The sequence below is a fragment of the Lemur catta genome, chromosome 20 (assembly GCF_020740605.2).
Source record: "Lemur catta isolate mLemCat1 chromosome 20, mLemCat1.pri, whole genome shotgun sequence".
NCBI lineage: Eukaryota > Metazoa > Chordata > Mammalia > Primates > Lemuridae > Lemur > Lemur catta.
Window position 1 is genome coordinate 19,670,113 of NC_059147.1, and position 20,908 is coordinate 19,691,020.

Genomic DNA, 20,908 nt, shown 5'->3' on the forward strand with positions numbered 1-20,908 from the left:
TTAAACAGTAGCTAGAGGAGCCGTGAGGTAAAGGGAACTTTTTTTGTTATGACAGAATTGGTATCAGTGTGTGCACAGACTGAGAAAAAGGAAGACACTGAACACACCAGAAAGAGGAGGAGGAGGAGGGCTCACTGAGCAGGCAGAGCAGTGGGAGCAGAGGGGCCACAGGCACACACAGCTGGACCGGCCTTGGACAGAGGAGAGAAGCTGAGGATGAATATGAGTCCACAGAAACTCAAGCAAGGTGACAGGAAGCTGACGGAAATCACCCACAATGGCCTCTGTTTTCTCAATCCAGTAGGAAGCTAAGCTCCAGCCTGGAGGAGATGGGGTGGGGGCGGAGAAGTAGAGCAATTTGGAACAGATGCTGAGGATACTGGAAGGAGCTGGCAAGAGAAAGGGCCAATAAGCTCTAGAAGAGGTTGGATATTATGAATTTGTAGTGATGTCCATCTGGATGTGATTTTCTTCAGCAATGATCAAGCTCAGTAGAAAAGGTAAAATCTTAGTATTTATCCATGTTGGGGTTTTGCTGGGAAGATAAGACAGAAAGAAATGGCTAGAAGGAAATCTAAAACAATAGCTTAATAATAATGACAAAGTAACAATAACAACAAAAAGAAACCTGGCTATAACAGCTAATATTTCTGCAGAGACTACGGATGTCAGATATTATGCTATGTATTTTGCATTTATTTTCTCATTTAATCTTCACAACAACCCTGGCCACAGAGGACCCTGCTTTGGGCATTCTATACTCACAGCACGTATGCTGTTGCCCTCTAATTCCTTGTTAGATTGTTGATCTCACCACTAGACTGTAAAACCCAACTGCTGAATCCAGAATGCCTAACACAGGGGTTAAAAGTGAAAGAATAAAAGAAAAGCAAACCTCATTTATGTTTGCTCCTGGCCACAAACAGGAGTAATAAAGTCCTGAATATAATTAATGTCGCTCCAAAAATCAGACCAACATGAATCACTAGAGTACTAAAAAAACAGAGTAATTTTTTTAAAGCCACTAACTAAAAATCAAGAATTATCTGATTTCAGTCAAAAAGGAAATCACTGCAATGAAGATAACAGGTCTTCTTCGTTTGCATCTCATCCTAAATCCACAGTCTTTAAAGACTGAGTAGTTCACAGGTACCTCTCCTTTTCAAGAGGATCCTTCCTTTAACTATTAATATACAGTATGGCTATTAAACCTATTCTTCCACTCATCCTTTCTCCCGGTTATCCAAATATTTCAATGTTTAGATTTCTCTGTACCCCAAAACTGCCAATGTACCTGCATATATCTCACAAATAGTAAGAATCAAACGAGCACCACCCTCAAGAGAGACACTCACCGGGAGAGTTCTAGGGAAGTGAGTAGACTGGGTACTGGATAAACATTCACTGCTGTCAGTCCTATTCAGAAAACAAAGAGGTGTTAGTGGCATCATCTAAAGAAGAAAATAACTGAGAGTAAACAAGGGAAAAGCAGCTTAGTGAAATCACCAGAGAGAAAACTGATGTCCTCTACTGAAACGAACTAAAGACAAAAATCACTGGGTAACTCACTCTGACTGCTTGATCCCAATTTGCCTTGAAAAACAAATGCAACAGCTAATTGAGGGATCCTGTGTATTGACTGGATTTACACTAGATCACCCAGTTGTTAAATGTTAACAGTAACTACTTAGCTTTCCAACTTGAAAAAATAATTGGATTTTTACTGGCAATATTTTAACTTTTAATTAAAATATAACATACATACAGAAAAGTAGGCTGGGCACCATGGCTCACGCCTATAATCTTAGCACTCTGGGAGGCGGAGGCAGGAGGATCGCTTGAGCTCAGGAGTTTGAGACCAGCCTGAGCAAGAGTGAGACCTCATCTCTACTAAAAACAGGAAAAAAAATTAGCCAGGCGCGGTGGTGTGCACCTGTAGTCCCAGCTACTGGGGAGGCTGAGGCAGGAGCCCAGGAGTTTGAGGTTGCTGTGAGCTAGGCTGACGCCAGGGCACTATAGCCCAGGCAACAGAGCGAGACTCTGTCTGAAAAAAAAAATAAAAACAAAAAAATAAAATACAGAAAAGTAAAACTATTCAGTGAGTTTTCACAAACTGAACACACTAGAAACCAATACTCAGATCAAGAAACAACATTACCAGCTCCCCAGAAACTTGCCCTTGTCTCCTTTTCCAGTCAGTACCCCGCCACAAGGGCAACACTATCCTGACTCCAAATACCACAGACTAATTTTGCCTATTTAAATAAATATACACATAAAATATGTAATTTTTTGTCTGGTTTCATTCACTCCACGATATGCTTGCAGGATTTGTTCATACTGTTGCATATGGTTATAGTTCATTCATTCTCATGCCTGGATAAAATTCTTTTATGTGAATATACCACAATTTATTTACCCCCATTTTAGAGTTAATGGGCATTTAAGTCTTTTCCAGGTTGAGGTTACTACGAATAGCATTTCCACGAACATATACATCCATGTCTTTTGCAGACTAATACAAGCACTTCTGTTGAGTATAAGCCTAGGAGAAGAACTGCTGGGTACAGGGTATGTTTATGTTTACCTTTAGCATATACTACCAAACAATTTTCCAAAGTGGTTGTACCAATTTATACTCCAACAGCTGCCAGTGATATTTTCAGTCATTTCCATTATAGTCATTCTGGGAGGTGTGTAGTGGTGCCACACAGGAGTTCTAATTTGCATATCCCTGAAGACTAGTAGGGTACCTTTCGCCATATTAACTGATCATTTGGATAACCTCTTTTGTAAAGCTGAGTTCTTTACGTTGAAGCATCAGAACTGCAAGTGTTTATGTGAATTCTCCCAGGTTGAAGAATTTAAGGATTCTGTGAACAGTCGCTAAGCTCAAGCAAGCCCTATTCAGCACACTGCTATGATAGAATCTTGGTGACTAAGGAGGAACGCATGTATGTCAATGAGGTCTTTTCCAGTAGGGCCAGGCATCCAGACTCTCTAGACACAGTAAGGACAGAGAAGGGTCCGGTAACAAACATCTTCATGGCAAGGACATACTACTGCATCACAGCATCTACAAGCAGCACAAGTCAACACTCATCAGTTTTAACACTCTTCTGACCAAGCTAATAACCTAAGCTGCGGTTTGAAGCTTAGATTAATTCCTAATTGATAAAAGGCAACGCAAACTGAAGTCTTTAACTTTCTTTTATCCTAATAATATATTTTACAGAAAAGTAAACAGAATAAAATAATAAACACTTTGACCTATCATCTAGCTTTTAAGCAAATCTACATTCTGCCTTACATGCTTCAGACTTTTTTTTTAAGAAGTAAAATGCTACACATACCAAGAGGTAAACATCATCCTGAATATGGTTTTTATCATTCCCATGGATTCTTCCATATTGTTATGCATACTTACAGCTAAGAAAACAGTATTTCTGTGTATTCTAAATTTGAATATGATTACCATAGTATATATATGATGCACTTTCTTTTCTTGCTCAAAAAGTGTTTCTGAGATTTACCCATATTAATACACAAAGCTTTACTACATTCATTCCCACTGCTGTGCAGTATGATATTGTGTAAATATATCACTAATGATTTATATATTTTCCTATTAATAGTCCTAGTTTTTCCTATTTCTTCACTTTCACAAACAATGCTGTGATAAACATTCTTGTACACATCTTGTGCACATGTAGGTGTGTCTGGGCTGTATCCAAGCAGGGAAGTGCTAGAATGTGGTGTATGTGTGTCCTCCACTTCCCTAACGCAGGCACATTGATCTCTGAGGTTCTATGCTTCTCACTGGCAGTGTGTGAGTGCTCAGGAAGATCCTTCTCCTCACCTTCGGTAACATCCAGCATTATATATATATATTTTTTAATTTGATAAGCATAAAATGTTATTTAAATTTGCATTTTTCTGACAAAACTTGAACATCTTTTCCTTTCTACCTTTAACCACAGAAGAAGTAATTAAACAATGGCCTCTGTGTACACACAAACTGTTACTAAAACTAAATACTTCTTCAGCTGAGAAAAAAAGATGGCCTCAATAAACATGAGGCCCTTTACATTGAAAAATATTCTTGGAACAAATCCTCATTGAAATGAGGGGCTTCTCATTCTAGCACTGAGGCAGCACAAGCTTTTAGCCTGGGCACTGGCAAACTTTTTCTGTAAAAGGCTAAATAGTAGATATTTTAGGCTATGCAGACCATAATACGGTCTCTCTTACTACTACTCAATTCTGCCACTATAGCATGAAATCAGTAATGTGAAAACAATGTGTAAACCAATTAGTGTGGCCATATTCCAATAAAACTTTATGAACATAGAAACCTGAATTTCATATAATTTTCACATATCACAAAATTCTTCTTCTTTTTTCACCCAACCATTAAAAAACCATTTCTTATGGTCCAGACAAAAAGAGGTGGTAGGCCTGATTCAGTCCCAGGGCTCATCTCTGGTTTATATATTGATACTCTGTTTTGAATATGCTTGCTTACCTCCCCACACCTTTTTATTTTGAGGAGGAGGAAAGAGGAGTCTATTCATTTGCCAGAAAATGAAGAGGCTGGCAGACTCCCATCTCAAAGTACCAATGTCCTCCACACACGCCATTATTTTTCGAAATGCCTGTTATTACGCTAAGTAAATCTCAAAGTATTCATGTCTTTTCATGCACGTGACAACCACTTAAGTGTTGACACCGAAGTGAAAAGATAAAGCTAGGCCTCAGTGAACTACCAACTCCATCTGCAGAGAGGCTCAGAAGCACCACAGATGTCATTTTTCCTAGAAAGCTCTTACTAGAACTAAAAGAAAAAACAAGAGGCTGGAAAAAGAACTCACTGTTGGAACTGGCATAGAGAGTGAGCAGGGAGAAGCCGCTGAGGGTCAGCTCTCTTAGCTGGTTCCGCTCACAGTGCAGCTGCTCCAAGCCACACAGGGAGCTGAGATCCAAGTCAGTCAGCTGATTGTCCCGGAGATCCATGTGGGTGATGTATTTATTTCCCTCTAGATTTTCAATAACCACCGTTTTCAAATGGTTCATCCTTAATAGTCAGAAACAAGGAAATAACCAGAAATAAACTCTATTAAATGTGCTTACCAAAAGAAAAATAGGAGAGGTATGATCCCTTTCTCTATTTCCTAAACAACTTAAGAATTTCTTACTTACCTTATTTTGCAAGGTACTATATAAATAACCACTGATAGTTTATAAACAAGACCTCAAGGTGCAGCTAAGTTAAACAATCCAGACTAGCAAATGCATATGCAAATTAAAGAAAGAGAAAGAAAAAGGGGGCCATATCCACAAATAGTTAAATACCTAATAAGGTTAGGTAGGGACTAAGGAGTAGGACAAAGGAACAAGAAGATGAACTTAACCTTTTGGGTTAGTGAGTAGCAAAGCAGTCATAAGAGTACCATGCCAAGAGTCTGAGGAGCAGCCACACTTCCTCCTGTTGCTATGCCTATTCCACCTCTAGGGCTAAGACTCGTATAACATTAATTAATGGATAAGAAAATAATCTGTATGTATATTGGCTAATTCAACAGCAAATTACAGAAAATGACTTTTTGGTTCTTTCTACATAAGCATATGATTTAGTGCATGTAGGCCTGTTCTGATTTTTCTTATTTCAATAAATCTCTCTCTTACTATGTCTTTATAAGGTACATCAGTGGCTTACTGTAAAGGACAGAACATCCAATAAGTGTCTTCCTTTGGGAAAAGATTATGACTAGAAAATAAAACTCTTAAAAATTTCTTAGTAGTGACACCTTTAACATTTTAATTATAATATGATGGGTATCAAGAAGAAATCCAAAGACTCCACAGAGAAATGGTCAAGTTTATGGAAAACAACAAACTACTAATATATATATAAAAGGATGCTCAACCTCACTCCTGAGTAAATAAACATTGATTAAAACAAGGAAATACTATTTTCTACCTACTAGACTGACAGTAAGGAAAAATACTGCTAAAATCCAACATTAATAAGGATGTGAGGAAATGTGAATGCTCATAAAATGCTGCTGAGAGGGTAAGTCAGAACACCCTTGTCCAAGGCAATGAGATGGTCTCTATCACATGGTGCACCTACCTGGTCCTTCAACTCTCTGCTATTGGGTGGCAAATGAAGTTGTACTACAGCTTTGAAAATAACTATTTCTATACTATTCTAAAATCCTAACGTTTTAAAGAAGTTTTTGTAAGACAAAAAGGCCCATCAGAGTGAACCGAAGGAAGAGATGGTAAAGAACGGCCTTACCTCAAATCTACGTGCTTGATGTGGCTCATCCTGCTCAGCAGCCCTAGGTTGAGGACTTCCAGGCAATTTCCTGCCATAACCACTTTATCTAACATAGTGAGCTTCTCATAAACCTCAGGAATTTGACTAAAGTTGTTGAAAGAAATTCCCAGAGAGGAAAGCTGTTGGAGATTTCCCAATTCTTCAGGTAAAGTAGTCAGAAAGTTGCCATCAAGACAGAGAGTTTGAATGCTGTTGGAACAAAACAAAACTACTTTGTGAAAGTTACATTGGAATGGATAGAACTAGAGTTATGGATTCTGATTTATGTCAGTAATTTATTACTAATCCAAAAATGATAAAATGTCTTAACTCACCATCTGTAGATACTTAATAGATAACCTACACATAATGTGCACGGATGATCCCTCTCAAAGAGCATCAGGACCTCTGCTGTTGAAGCTGAAGGATTAGTCATTGCAGTGGGCACGTAGATCTCTGATGTCTAAAACTGTTGCCGACTAGAATCCTACTAATTACATGATTTATATCACTGCAAGGGCTCATGGTACTACCTTCATTCCAAACGCCAGACAAGTTTCTTATTCTGCAAGGGAAAAGAGGAATCTAGTAGAGGTCAGTTACTCACTTTAGTAGATTGCCAATCTGACTCGGTAGGTCATGAAATCCATTGCAGGAAAGGTTGAGCTCAGTCAGGCTGGAGATCTCACACAACAACACAGGAAACGACCCGAGTTTATTATGGGACAAGTTCAGGCCCTTCAGTTGAGAAAATCTAAAGAGCAAAGAGAAAAGTTCATATTGCATTTCAATAAATCTGTTACTGTAACTTTACAAGAGACATAAATGGCCTTTGATGATTTATCTTAAATGATCTATGTCATCGATTTATTATTTATTTTTTAGAGACAAGGTCTTTCTGTTGCCCACGCTGGAGTATAGTGGCACAATCATTAACTTGTTGCAGCCCGGAACTCCTGGGCTCAAGAGATCCTTCCACCACAGCCTTCGAAGTAGCTGGGACTATAGGCACGAGCCACCATGCCTGGCTAATTTTTTACTTTTTGTAGAGGTGGGGTCTTGCTATGTTGCCCAGGCTGGTCTTTTTTTAAAATTTCATTACAAGCAACTTCTTTTTTCATACTGAAATTATGTTGGCTCAAACTGTCACTTAAAACAAATGGACCAGGTGGAGCTTGAAAATACGAACGTGACATAGCATTTTACTCAGATGTGATCTAACATATAACATGAAATAGTAATTTTTAATGCTTCTATTTTATTTGTAAGTAAAAGTATCTATATTGTCTTATCCAGAGATAGTATTGTCATAAAATGGATCCATAAGATTAACTCTGATAATTCTACTTCTGGCTAATTTGTTATTCTTTGTAGAGACAGGATCTTGCTATATTGCCCAGGCTGGTCTCAAACTCCTCAGCCTCCAAAAGTGCTGGGATTATGGGCATGAGCCACAGCGCCTGGCTTTAAATGATCTGTTTTAAATGTTTACCATAGAATTTATTCCAAAAATATTTACTGAGCACTCACTATGTGCCCAACACTGTATGGGCACAAGTGCAAGATGGTGAGGCTAAGGTACTGTTCTCCATGACAGTGGTCTGTATCACCTGCTTCTAGGCTGGAATCCTTCCTACCTCACTCTAATGCTCCTCTTCCAAATTCTCAACTGTTGATTTCCAGATGACTTGGCCTTGATTACTGATTACTCCTCTGGCTTGGTGCCTTGACTTCAGAATTTATGATCCAGCCCTCAGACTGGTTTAATCCTATTTTCATAGCAACTCAGACACAAATGCTAGAAACCAACTTCCCTAAATTATAGCTTGTTTACACTTTCACATGCCAATATTATTAAAATAACCATCTCATTACTAACTAGAGGCTTATACTTGAAAAACTTTCTAAAACATAGTGTGAGATAAAAATCGTAGTTTTCTGGAAATTACTCCAGAATCATTAGTTTTTAAGGTAGTAAGATATGTCATTTTAATGTATATTATCTTTTTAATCACCACATAATTTAAATCACTTTGAATGCTTTGATTTCTAATTTCTCCCTTCCACACCAGAGGCCCAGACAATTACTCACACCATGCATTTATTCACTGCTATCCATTTTTTGAGTAGAGGAGTGAGGTGGGATGGATAGAAGGTAGGAATGGGAAATATATTTTAACAAAGGAGATGGAAAAATATGTAGGGCACAGTGTGGTAGGTATAAATGGTTCCTTTATTAGAAGAGAGAAGTTTCATAGCTGACAAAAGGCTCAAGAATTGGCAGTAGAAGGTACAATGGAAAGATAAAGCCCTGTCTCTGGGAGTGAAATCCTTGAAATTAGGCCTATCTCCTGTAAGTCATTTAAACTTAATACTTCTCATTCAAAAATTTCCATATCCTGAATCTCTTGATTCACCCTGGCTGCGTTATCATTGTCAATGATTTATACAAAAAGATTATCCAGATCAATGGCAGCTCATCGTTGCCTCCATAACAGATCATTTGTGTCAATCTTCTGTTTTATGGGGGGCCGAAGGGCAGCTGGGAGAATTGTGTAAATAAAAAAATTTCACTTCCCCATCAAAAAGGAGAGGGAATTTCAGAATATATGCACCATGGTAGCATGCTCACTTACAGCTCGCTTACAAACACAAACCACTAAGATATTCGTTACAATTTGGTTTTAACACATCAGTCTGAAAACCTCTTCTCCACATACTTGTAGAGCGTGTCAAGGCCCCCGGGTCTTTCTAGCTGCATGAAGTTGTGTCGCAGGTTGAGGTAGGTGATATCTTGACTGTAGAAGAGATGCTCAGGAACCTCCTCGAGGCCGTAACACGAGAGATCCACAGTGCTGATTCGCTGGGACACCACCTGGAAGGCCGAAGAGCAGAGCCTTCTGAGTGAGCACTGAGTGTCTAGAACCCACCTTGCAATGGAATGCCATTTATTTTATTTCTTTCTTTTTCTAACAGTTCTAGTAAGAGAATGTGGAATGGCATTTACACAAAAGAGCACTAAATAAAAACACAGGAAAGAGCGGGGAGGAGGGGATGGGTATATACACACATAATCAGTGCAATGCGCGTGGTCTGGGGGATGGACACGCTTGAAGCTCAAACTCAGGTGGGGCAAGGGCATTATACCTAACCTAAACATTTGTACCCCCATAATATGCTGAAAGAAAAAAGAAAAAAAGAGTAATAATATTACTCATTAGCCTAGCCCTAGGTATCTTTATTACTTTGTATATATCTATATATATGTTTGTGTATATGTGTACAGATTTATATACATGTGTAAACATGCATATATATACATGCACACGTGTATGAATACATTTTAAATGGCTAAATACAAGCTGCTTAGAAAATTTCATTATATTGATTTTTCTTGTTTAAAATAAATTCTGTATGATGTACCTAGTCTCTTTTTGAACATACTAATGACGTAAATGAAACAACAGATTGACTCATCAAAAAAAAACTCACAGGAAAGAAAAAAAGGTAATGAGATGCAATTATTCATTTATAAAAGCAACTTAATTTTAGATGATTCAAAATAACTGTAAAAAACTTTAAGAGTTTTTTGTCATATCAAGAGTGTGATATGAAAAAACATGGCCGTTTATAGTCACACTAGCTCTGCTACTTATTAGCACAGTTTCTTCATCTGTTATGAAGATTAAAATTAAATAACCAAGCACATACAGCACGCTGCAGAGCATGCAAAAGATGCTCAAAAAGTATTAACTTCTCTTTGCAAGGGCAGAAGAGGAATAGAATAGCTACTTAAAATTGAAACTAGTGTAATTCAGAGCAGATTTTTATAGCTAATACAACATAACCAAAAAAATTCAATAAAACCAAAACAAGGTTTCTATTTCTGTAACAGTATGCTAACAAAATATGGGTTGTGAAAATGGATCCAAAAAACCAAAACTATATCACTGGAAAAGTCATTTATATTTTGATAACATGTCATTATAACAACCCCTTATGCAAAATTCTGCAAAGATGGCTACAAGAACAAGAGAATTTGGAAATCACAATGCATTTTTACAACAGCTTATCCTTAAAGGCTAAACAGCAGAAATTATGCTGAAAGGCTAATCATCCTCAGCATATAGGAATAATGATTTGTGAAGAATTACGGGCACTGTTGCATCAGTAAGTTCATATTTGAAGTGGTTTATCAAGCCTGTTCTAAGTTTATACAGACTACTGAGGTCACGGGAAAGTCATTTAAATCTCACTGTCTCAATTCCTTTGAGGGTCCTCTCACAATCCTCCCAAGGCCCTACACCTCAAAGAGATGGTACAGACGTAAATGCACCTGAAAACACTTTTGACAGCATTTTTGTGCTATGCAAATATAAATAATAAGTTAAGGAGCAAATACATATAAATAATAAGTTAAGGAGTTTGTGGTGTTCCATGATTTTATTCATTATATACTCAGAAAGGTCTAGAAAGGAAATTAAAAATTATAATTCACTCTCTTGGGAGTAAGTTCAGTTTCAAAATACATTTCTGATGGGCTTCTCCATTCTTATCTCCATAGCAGGACATGTGAGCGCTTTTCACCTTGGATGCTTGCCGCTGCCATCTGTGGTACTCCGCCAAAGTCTCAAAGCTGACATGATAGGTCTGAGCTTGGGCTCCAGCTGAGCTGAATGCCAGGGAGTACTGCCGTCGCTTCACTTCTTCTATCTGCAGAAAACAAGGGGAGAAAACCAGAACAACTAAAAAAAACAATCCTAGTCAAAAAGCAAAAGGTAATCATAAGACAAATAACCCAATTAAAAAAATAGGCAGTGGGGGAGGGAGGAAAAGGGAGAGCCAACCTAATGGGTATTATGAACACTATTTGGGTGACGGGCACACCTATAGTCAGGACTCAAGCATTACAAAAATGATCCAAGTAACCTAAAACATTTGTAGCCCGTTAATATTTTGAAACAAAAAAAAAGGCAACAGATCTAAATAGATATTTCTCCAAAGGAGATAAACAAATAAGCACATGAAACATTGTTCAACATCATTAGCCACAAGGAAAATGCAAATTGAAACCACACCACAATGTGATGCCAACACATCCACTAGGACAGCGAAAATTAAAAACATAGATCATAACAAGTGTTGTATAATAAGTATTGGCAAGGATATGGATAAACTGGAACCCTCTTATACTGCTGGTGGAAATGTAAAATTGTACAGCCACTCTGGAAAAGAGTCCGGCAGTTCCTCAAAAGGTTAAACACAGACCCACTGTACGACCAGCAATTCCACTCCTACGTTTATATCCAAGAGAACTGAAAACATGTCCACCACACAGATTTGTACTTGAATGTTCACAGCAGCATTACTCATAATAGCCAAGAAAGCAGAAACAACCCGAATGTCCATCACCAGGTGAATGCATAAACAAAACGTGGTATATCCATACAATAGAATACTATTTGGCATAAACAGAACAAAGTACTGATACATGCTACAACATAGCTGAACATCTTAAGTGAAAGAAGCCAGTCACACAGAACTATACATTTTATGATTCCACTTATATGAAATGTCCAGAATTGGCAAATAACTAGAGACAAAAAGTAGATTAGTAGTCGCCTAGGGCTCGGGAGGGAATTGGGAGATAATGGCTAAGCGATGCACGGTTTCCTTTTAGGGTCTAAAAATGTTCTAAAATTGATTATTTGGATAGTTGCATAATTCTGAATATCTAAGCGAATGCACACACCCCCACTCGCACACAACGGCTTGCACTCATGTGCACCTGCTCTCCCTTTCCTGCTCTTTTCTCTTCTCTCTCTCTCCCTTTTCTCCCTTCTCGCTCTGTCTCCTCCCTTCCCACCCACCTCAACCCATCTGCCAATGGATCACACACTAACAAACTCAAGGAGTACACAATGATCCCAACACATTGGCTGTGCTTTTGTTCTGTCACCAGCAGCTGGGTAGCATCTCTCTTATCCTCAAGATTTCCTGGTCAGAAGGCAGAACACCAGTCTACTATGTCCCACTTACTGCACAGGACCCTCATCAAGCTCTCTTGAGTCATACTGAAACCTCTTTCACTAGGGTTAAGAAAAGAGGCAAAAATCTCCTCCATTCCTATTTGGAGTGGTGGTAGGGATTCAAAGCACAAAAACAGCTCTTGAAAGAAATTCTCCCCCAAACTCCAAGAACTCAACCTTTGATAAGGATGTAGTCTTTTTTTTTTTTTTTTTTTTTTGAGACAGTCTTGCTCTGTTGCCCAGGAACGAGGGCAATGGCGTCATCATAGCTCACTGCAACCTCAAACTCCTGGGCTCAAGCAATTCTCCAGCCTCTGCCTCCCAAGTACCTGGGACTATAGGCAGGTGCCACTATGCCTGGCTAATTTTTCTATTTTTCGTAGAGACAGGGTCTTGCTCTTGCTCAGCCTGGTCTCAAACTCCTGGCCTCAAGTGATCCTCCCACCTCAACCTCCCAAAGTACTGGGATTACAAGCATGAGCCACTGTGCCCAGTCAATGTTTTCTTAATTAAGATCATCAAATGAATAATTCATCTTTGTGAGTCTTACCTTTCCCCCAACCAGAGGCAAAATGTGCATCTTTCCAGTTTGACAATCCTTCACCGAGGAAACGATAAGGCAGGTACCACAGAGAACCACCAGGCGCTCAGCCCACTTATGCAGCTGAGTCTTGCCCTTGCGTACATTGTAGATCCCAGACAGCAGGATTCGATCCAGGTGATCCGTCTGGCATGGTTTTTCTGAAAAGAAGACAATACTTCAGAATCCACCATTAAAGTAGTATAAGAATACTGAAAGGGGGAAAAAAAAGTATTATGTGTCAACATTCAACAACCTTATTTACAGATATAATAACAAGCAATATAGGTATTACAAAATAAGATCTCAGTCCTAAAATATTATCCATCACTTAACTTGTATATAGCGCCAATACCTATAAATTTTGGTTTACAGAGCAAGATTTTACTTGAATGCCATTGTTAACCTTTCTTCCAGCAGTTATATTTCCTATGTATGCAGAGAAAGGCAGGATAATAAAGTGGTTAAGATCATGAACTTTGGAGTCAGATATCCTTGAGTTTGAATCCTTGTTCTGCTTACTTTGCTTAAACTACTTAATCTTACTGAGCTTTACTTTGTTCATTTATATACTTTGGATCTTAATACTACTTACCTTCAGGGGGTTCTGGTAAAAATTAAGAAAGATAATAAATGTAAAGTACTAAAAATAGTTTTAGGTACAAAAGAAGTGTGGGATAAATGAGAGCCACTATTGTTGTTAGTCTATTCCTGAAGGAAGAAAGTAATAACTATAGGAGTACTAGTACTCTAATTCCGTATATAATCCTCTATCCCTCTGCCTCTCACAGGGGAAAGCTTATGGGTAACATTTCAATCAACTATCCCAGCAATGATGGCGGAAGCTGATATGTGCACACAAGAGCTTCTCTTTCTTTAAGCATCCTCCTTTCCATCAGAAGTGTTCATATGACAGAGATACAGTGAAGAGACATGAAGTTTTTGGTAACAACACTACTAAAAACAGACAAGTATCTATACACAGAAATGAGCAGGAGCAGCAACAGTATGAGGTGGTGCAAACAGTAATCCAGGAGTTGCGAAGACTGGGTTGTACTCCAGATATTATCACATAATTGATTATGCAACCTTGGGCATTACTTTAGTCACAAATATAGCATCCAAAGGATGTATATTCACAATGAGGAATGGGTAGATTACTTGAAAGCCTTAAAATTATATTATTCAATAAAGCTTTGTATGTTAACATTAGATATATGGGATAGCCATTTATCTACTATTCTAGGCCAATTCTTTCATCTATATAGTCTTTCCCTGGTATTCACATGGGATTGGTTCCAGGACCCTTCCACAGATTCCAAAATCCACAGATGCTGAAGTCCCTCATGTAACATGGCATCAGCCAGGCACGGTGGCTCACACCTGTAATCCCAGCCCTTTGGGAAGCTGAGGAAGGAGGATCATTTAAGGCCAGGAGTTTGAGATTGCAGTGAGGATGCCACTGCACTCTAGCCTAGGTGACAGAGCAAGACCGTGTCTCAAAAAAAAAAAAAAGCTGTATTTGCATATAATCTATGTATATCTTTCTGTATACTTTGAATCATCTCTAGATTACTTATAATTCCTAATATAATGTGAATACTACATAGTTGTTATATTTTTAAAATTTATCTTTTTTATTGTTATACTGCTGTTTTTTTTAAATGTTTTTGATTCTCAGTAGATATGGAGGGCCACATATATTCCAAATTCAACCTTCCTCAGAGAGTTTGGCTCTCCCAGATCTGCATTTCCTAAGCTCTGGTTTCATATTTCCAACTGTTTGCCAGGTACCTCCAACTGGACATTTACCAACACTGAAAATTAACCACGCCTAAACCAAGTCCTCAACACCCGTGAAACTAGCTCATTCTCACAACTCAAGCTCTGTCACCTCCTGAAGTCACCCAGGCTCAAAACCTCAGAATCAGCTTTAACTCTCAGGTTCACTTCCTCAACTCCCTTTATTAGTCAGCTATCAATGCTTACTGATTATTCCTCTGAAAAGTCTCTCATAGGAATGACTCCTTCACATTCCCTAGTTCAGGTCCCTATTAGTTCACATCTGATTTATTAACCACACGAACACAAGATTCATCTTCCTCTGGCTCACTTGGATCCCATCACTTCCTGCTACCATCTGCCAGATGAAGGCTGAACTCCTGATAGTACACTCATGGCCCAAAACAATCTGGACTCAAATTATCTGTGATTCACAGAACATGTGATGAAATTTCTAATCTACCCCCGTCCTCTTTCATTTCTGCTTGTTGAAATTCTGTCAATTTTTAAAGAACTAACTCAAATACTACTACTTCACAAAGACTTCCCCAATTTCTAGAGCTCTCCCTGATTTTCCGAGAAGGACAGCGATAGGGAACTTCCCTGTGAGCTATCAAAATAAATCATATATGTATATTAGTTAAAATAGTTTTGGTATTGGTACAAGAAAAGACAAACAGATCAATGTGACAGGATAGAGTCCAAAAACAGACCCTTGCTTATACAGAAACTTAATAAAGGTGATATTTCAAATCACTAGGGAAAGAATGAGCTAATTCCAATAATTTTGTTGGGCAACTGGCTAAGAAAAAAGTTAAGTTAGATTCCTCCCTCCTATCATATTTTAAAAATATAAAAGTACAAGAATAAAATATAGACTATGTTTATGACCTAGGCTACGGATGAAATATAATGCATTAAAAGAAAAAACTGACTAAATAAAAAGCTCAAACTCTGCACAACAAAAAAATAAATAGGCCGAGTGCAGTGGCTCACGTCTGTAATTCTAGCACTCTGGGAGGCGAGGCCGGAGGATTGCTCAAAGTCAGGAGTTCGAGACCAGCCTGAGCAAGAGCGAGACCCCCGTCTCTACTAAAAATAGAAAGAAATTATCTGGACAACTAAAAATATATATATAGAAAAAATTAGCCGGGCATGGTGGCACATGCCTGTAGTCCCAGCTACTCAGGAGGCTGAGGCAGTAGGATTGCTTGAACCCAGGAGTTTGCGGTTGCTGTGAGCTAGGCTGATGCCACAGCACTCTAGCCTGGACAACAGAGTGAGACTCTGTCTCAAAAAAAAAAAAAACAAAAAAAACAATAAATAAAATTAAAATTTACAGGCTGGACAAAATTTAGTCACTAATATAGTATCCAAAGGATATATATTCAGAACATATACAGAAGCTCTTTAATCAATAAGAAAAATGAAATAAATATGCATAAAAATATCAATGGGTAATTCAAAGGAGAAGAAATCTAAAGATCCAATAAAAATATAAAACAATTCTCATCCACACCAGTAGTAGCAATCAGGGAAACAAAAATTTAAACAATGAAGACCATCATTTTATCCATCAGATTAGTAAAAAATTTAAAACCACAGTACTATTGAAAGGTCATACTGTGGGCAAAGAGTACTCTGATACACTGATGGGATATAAAAGTGTTGTGCAGTAGTAATTAATATTTTAAATGTGAATATCATACGACTCAATAATTTCATGCTTAGAGATTGATGCTGAAGAAACACAGGTGCGTGAAGAGGCAAACGATGTAATGTTCATGACTAGGGAAATGGTTACATCGACTATAATACATACATGATATTCAATACTACGTAAGTTAAAGAAATGCACACAGAAGATGGTTCTACAATGCCAATAAGGAAAGAGCTTCAAGACATACAGCTGAGTGAAAAATAGCTTGGAGACCAGTACCATTTATGTAAACAAATAATACCATTTATATAAACAAAATCCATGTATTTCTACAAAGATATATTACATAGGAATAAAAGTCAGAAGATTATCAATAGGTACACACTAAATCGAGAGTAGTGGTCATCTATAAAGCAGTTAAAGGACTTGAGAGGTTATTGTAAGAAATTAAAGCACTACAGATAATAACAGTATATTCATATTTAACTTGTATAATTAAAAACAAAATGTTTTAAAAGAAAAAATGTATGACCCCACAATAATTAAAAATATTTTGAGACTAAGAAAATACACAATCATAAAAGTAATTGTATTAGGGTGGTACAACACTTTTCTACAATATTATTCCTACGTTTTAACAAAGAAGTTTAAAATATGCAAAATTAACATGAGATAGTATTTTCTGCAGTTTGAGCAAGATTAATTTTAACAGTGATACCTGATATTGGCAAAGGTGTAGGGAATGAGTGCTCTTAAATTCTACCGAAGAAAGTACACACTGATATCACCTATTTGTGCAATTTAGGAATACTGAGTCAAAATTTAAAATGTATATATGTATTAACTCAAAAATTCTACCAGTAAGATTTACACCCTCCTCCCTCTACCCTAGAGGTCACCCACTCCCTTGACTTTTATAATAATCATATCTTCGTTCTCTTTACATTTTTGCCACTTTTGTATACATCCTGTACTAATTACGGTAAGTTTAACTGCTATAGCCCACAGAATATAATAGCTCAAACACAAGAGAAATTTAATTCTGATCAGGTGAGCATTCCGTGTTGCCAGGGGTCAACACTGTCATTCAGAAACTCCAGTTGACGGTGGCTCTGCCATTTTCAACACTTTACATCAAACATTGCTCTGATTATTACCATCCCAGCCCACGCGAGAGGAAAAGAACACCAATGGGCACACGTGGCAGGTTCTAGGAACCAGGTGCAGACGCAGCACACATCCATTTCACTCCATACCATCAAAGAAAATTGTGTCACATGTGCACACCTAACTGTAAGAAAGGCTGGGAAATTCACAATGAAATGAAAAAAAAAAAAGGCCGGGCACGGTGGCTCACGCCTGTAATCCTAGCACTCTGGGAGGCCAAGGCGGGCGGATTGTTTGAGCTCAGGAGTTCAAGACCACCCTGAGCAAGAACAAGACCCCGTCTCTACTAAAAATAGAAAGAAATTATATGGACAGCTAAAAATATATATAGAAAAAATCAGCCGGGCATGGTGGCACATGCCTGTAGTCCCAGCTACTCGGGAGGCTGAGGCAGGAGGATCGCTTATGTCCAGGAGTTTGAGGTTGCTGTGAGCTAGGCTGATGCCACGGCACTCACTCTAGCCCAGGCAACACAGTAAGACTCTGTCTCAAAAAAACAAACAAAAAAAAAAAAATTAAAAAATTAAAAAAATAAAAAAATAAAAAAAATTAAAAAAAAAAGGCTGGGAAATGAGGTATTGCCAGAAAATCATATACTCCACTACGGTTTTGTTATTATGGAAGAAGGAAAGAACAGATTTTCACAGACAGCAGTACTACACACATCTCTAAACAATATGGCTGTGATTTGCCTGGTTTTGAACTTGAACTGAATAAAAACATACTATGTGATTCTTTTGTGTCTGTCTTCTTTTGTTTGTTTTTATGCTCTTTGGACAAAATTGTTTTAAACAATGTGTACAGGGAATGTGGTACAGAAAGCAATGCCTGGGCAGGAATACCTGAGCTAGGCAGTCCCAGAACTCTAACTTTACGAGCAAATCACACCCTCTAGACTCTGTCTCCTCAAACACAAATAAGGGGATTGATTAATGTGCTCCCGTAATCCCCATGACTGATCATGCTACCCATGCACCATTAGTAAAATACGTTATTTCCATAGCTTTTAGATCATGACTTTGCACTGAAAACAGTCATTCCACTCACGTCTCCCCCAGTACTCCCTCTCCAACAAGACTGATAACTCGCACTTGCTGCCTGGGACACTGGGTACCTTTTAAACCAGAGAACATAACAACATTAACTGGTTTCAACTTAGGCCCTTTATGACCTTGGCTCATTAACACTGTATTCTAACAAAGCTGACTCACCACAGATTCCACACACGAAATATTTAAAGCTGATTACTAAGCTATTTGCTTCAAAGAGAAAACTTCAAATCTTCTGTTAACAGTGGTTATCTCTGGACCAGGCATGGTGGGTCATGCCTGTAATCCTAGCACTCTGGGAGGCCGAGGAGGGAGGATCGCTTGAGCTCATGAGTTCAAGACTAGCCTGAGCAAGAGTGAGACCCCGTCTCTACCAAAATGGAAGGAAAAAAAATAACCCAGCCAGTCACTGAGGCGCGCACCTATAGTCCCAGCTACCCAGGAGGCTGAGGCAGGGGATCACTGGGGCCCAGGAGTCTGTGAACAGCCCTGAACTACAGCCTGGGCAACATAGTGAGAGCAGGGAATCTTAGTACATGGTTATGCCTAGATATACTAATAATTTAAACATTCTGGCTCAACTGTTTGGTAAGTAGGTCATATTAATTCAAAACTGTTAGGTGTTAAATGGCTCTGTCATTTTTGTATGACCTTGAACAAGTTATTTAAGTTCTCTCCGCCTCAGTTTTCTCATCTGTAAAACGGGATAGTAGTTCCTACAGCATAGGATTATTGTAATGAGTAAATTAGGTAATTCATAAGCATAAAAGCACACAGTAACCACTCCATGAATGTTACTTAGTAGTAGTATTAGTAAGCTAAGTAATATTTAGAAAGGGTATCTGATTTCAATAAGTCTAACTTCATTGTTGAAGTGATCAGGTGAAAAAGTCTACAGGAGGAAAACTGCACAAAAGAGAAGAGAGTGTCAAAAATCCTAGATTTAAAGCCCACTAAATTCACCAATACACAAATCTGACAGACGTATTCATCAAATGTCAAAAGTCAAATATTATAATGACTACTTATTTCTCACAACATTATTTAACTATCCAAAAGTTCATAGACTTTACCAGGAGCTTGAAAAAAATAACTGATACTAAAGCATGATCTGATCAAGATTCTGGCAAAGGTATAAAATAATTCTGTTGCAGTAAATTGGCAGAACACAAGAACAAAAAGAGCAAAAATTAAAAGGGAAGATATTTTTGGCTCATACTTTTAAGTCTTCCCCTAACCTCGATCTCTTCTTTTTGTTGTTGTTTGGTTGTTTTTACTACATGAGTTGATTGGCTTAAAATTAGCTTTTGATAAAATATTTTTAAAAAGCTGAATGTAGATGAAGGCATACATGATCAACTTAAAGGCAGCTAACGTGTTCATAAAGCCACTGATAAATTCTTACCACCATAAAATCGAATCATACAGCCGAGGTCAGGGTTTGTAGCCTCCTCCTGTATGCGCACAGGGTCATCAAATCCCAGTCTGGACAAGTAATCATAAACAATCTGAAGAGGTCGTTCAGTAGGTTCCAGTCTCCTGCTTGCACAATTAAAAATATATATTTGGTAAGTAATAAAAATGCTTCATTTAATTTTTTTAATCTTTCAATATATAGTCTTGATTTTTATTTCTAGATCAAGATTTTCTTTAATAGCATATGCTACAACTAAACAAGTGGTTTTCAAAGTTTCTGATCTCAGGACCCCTACATACTCTTTGGGGACCACAAAGAGCTTTTGGTTATAACTGGTATCATATAAGCTACATACACAATTATAGATGTAGACCTTGGGGTTGCCTCTATATCCCAAATACTATATATTTCCACCAGCCTCATACATGATTCTTCCACAAAAACTAGAATGAATGGTCCAATAAGTCCCCCAAAAATCATTCTATTACATGGTCCTAATTGAAAGCTAAGGTAAAACTAGAATGTCAAGCAATAATTTATGGCCTCTATTGACACCATATTTTAAAACAGACAGACTTAAAATACTTAAAAATATATATAAAACCAAAGTGATCAATGTGTATTTTGATAGAAGGAGTTACACCAGTCATAATAACAAGACAGCTCTTTTACAATGCTTTCATCAGAAAGCTGACAGTTATAAATACTGTGGCTAAGAGTATGGGCTCCAAAACTCACATTGCCTGGGTTTGAGACTTAGTTCTGCCATTTATCAACTGCATGTCCCTGTACAAGTTATTTAACCTCATTTTCTTAAATTCTTCATCAATTAAGTGGGAATAACATAGTACCTAACTCATAAGGTTGTTAATAGATTTATTTATTTACTTATAAGATATCAT

The 20,908-nt window shown here is 37.9% G+C and overlaps 1 protein-coding gene across 1 annotated transcript in view; it reads right to left on the minus strand.

The window, feature by feature from the left end:
• Positions 1 to 20,908, minus strand: part of PHLPP2 (PH domain and leucine rich repeat protein phosphatase 2) — a 56,133-nt gene that overhangs the window by 20,104 nt on the left and 15,121 nt on the right. Inside the window, exons 3-10 of the mRNA XM_045533151.1 lie at positions 19,995 to 20,128; positions 12,902 to 13,092; positions 10,910 to 11,035; positions 9,043 to 9,197; positions 6,930 to 7,076; positions 6,302 to 6,532; positions 4,872 to 5,074; positions 1,356 to 1,416 (exon numbers count right to left, since the gene is read on the minus strand). Coding sequence (XP_045389107.1) covers positions 1,356 to 1,416; positions 4,872 to 5,074; positions 6,302 to 6,532; positions 6,930 to 7,076; positions 9,043 to 9,197; positions 10,910 to 11,035; positions 12,902 to 13,092; positions 19,995 to 20,128 — 1,248 coding nt within the window. The remainder of the gene's footprint in view (positions 1 to 1,355; positions 1,417 to 4,871; positions 5,075 to 6,301; positions 6,533 to 6,929; positions 7,077 to 9,042; positions 9,198 to 10,909; positions 11,036 to 12,901; positions 13,093 to 19,994; positions 20,129 to 20,908) is intronic.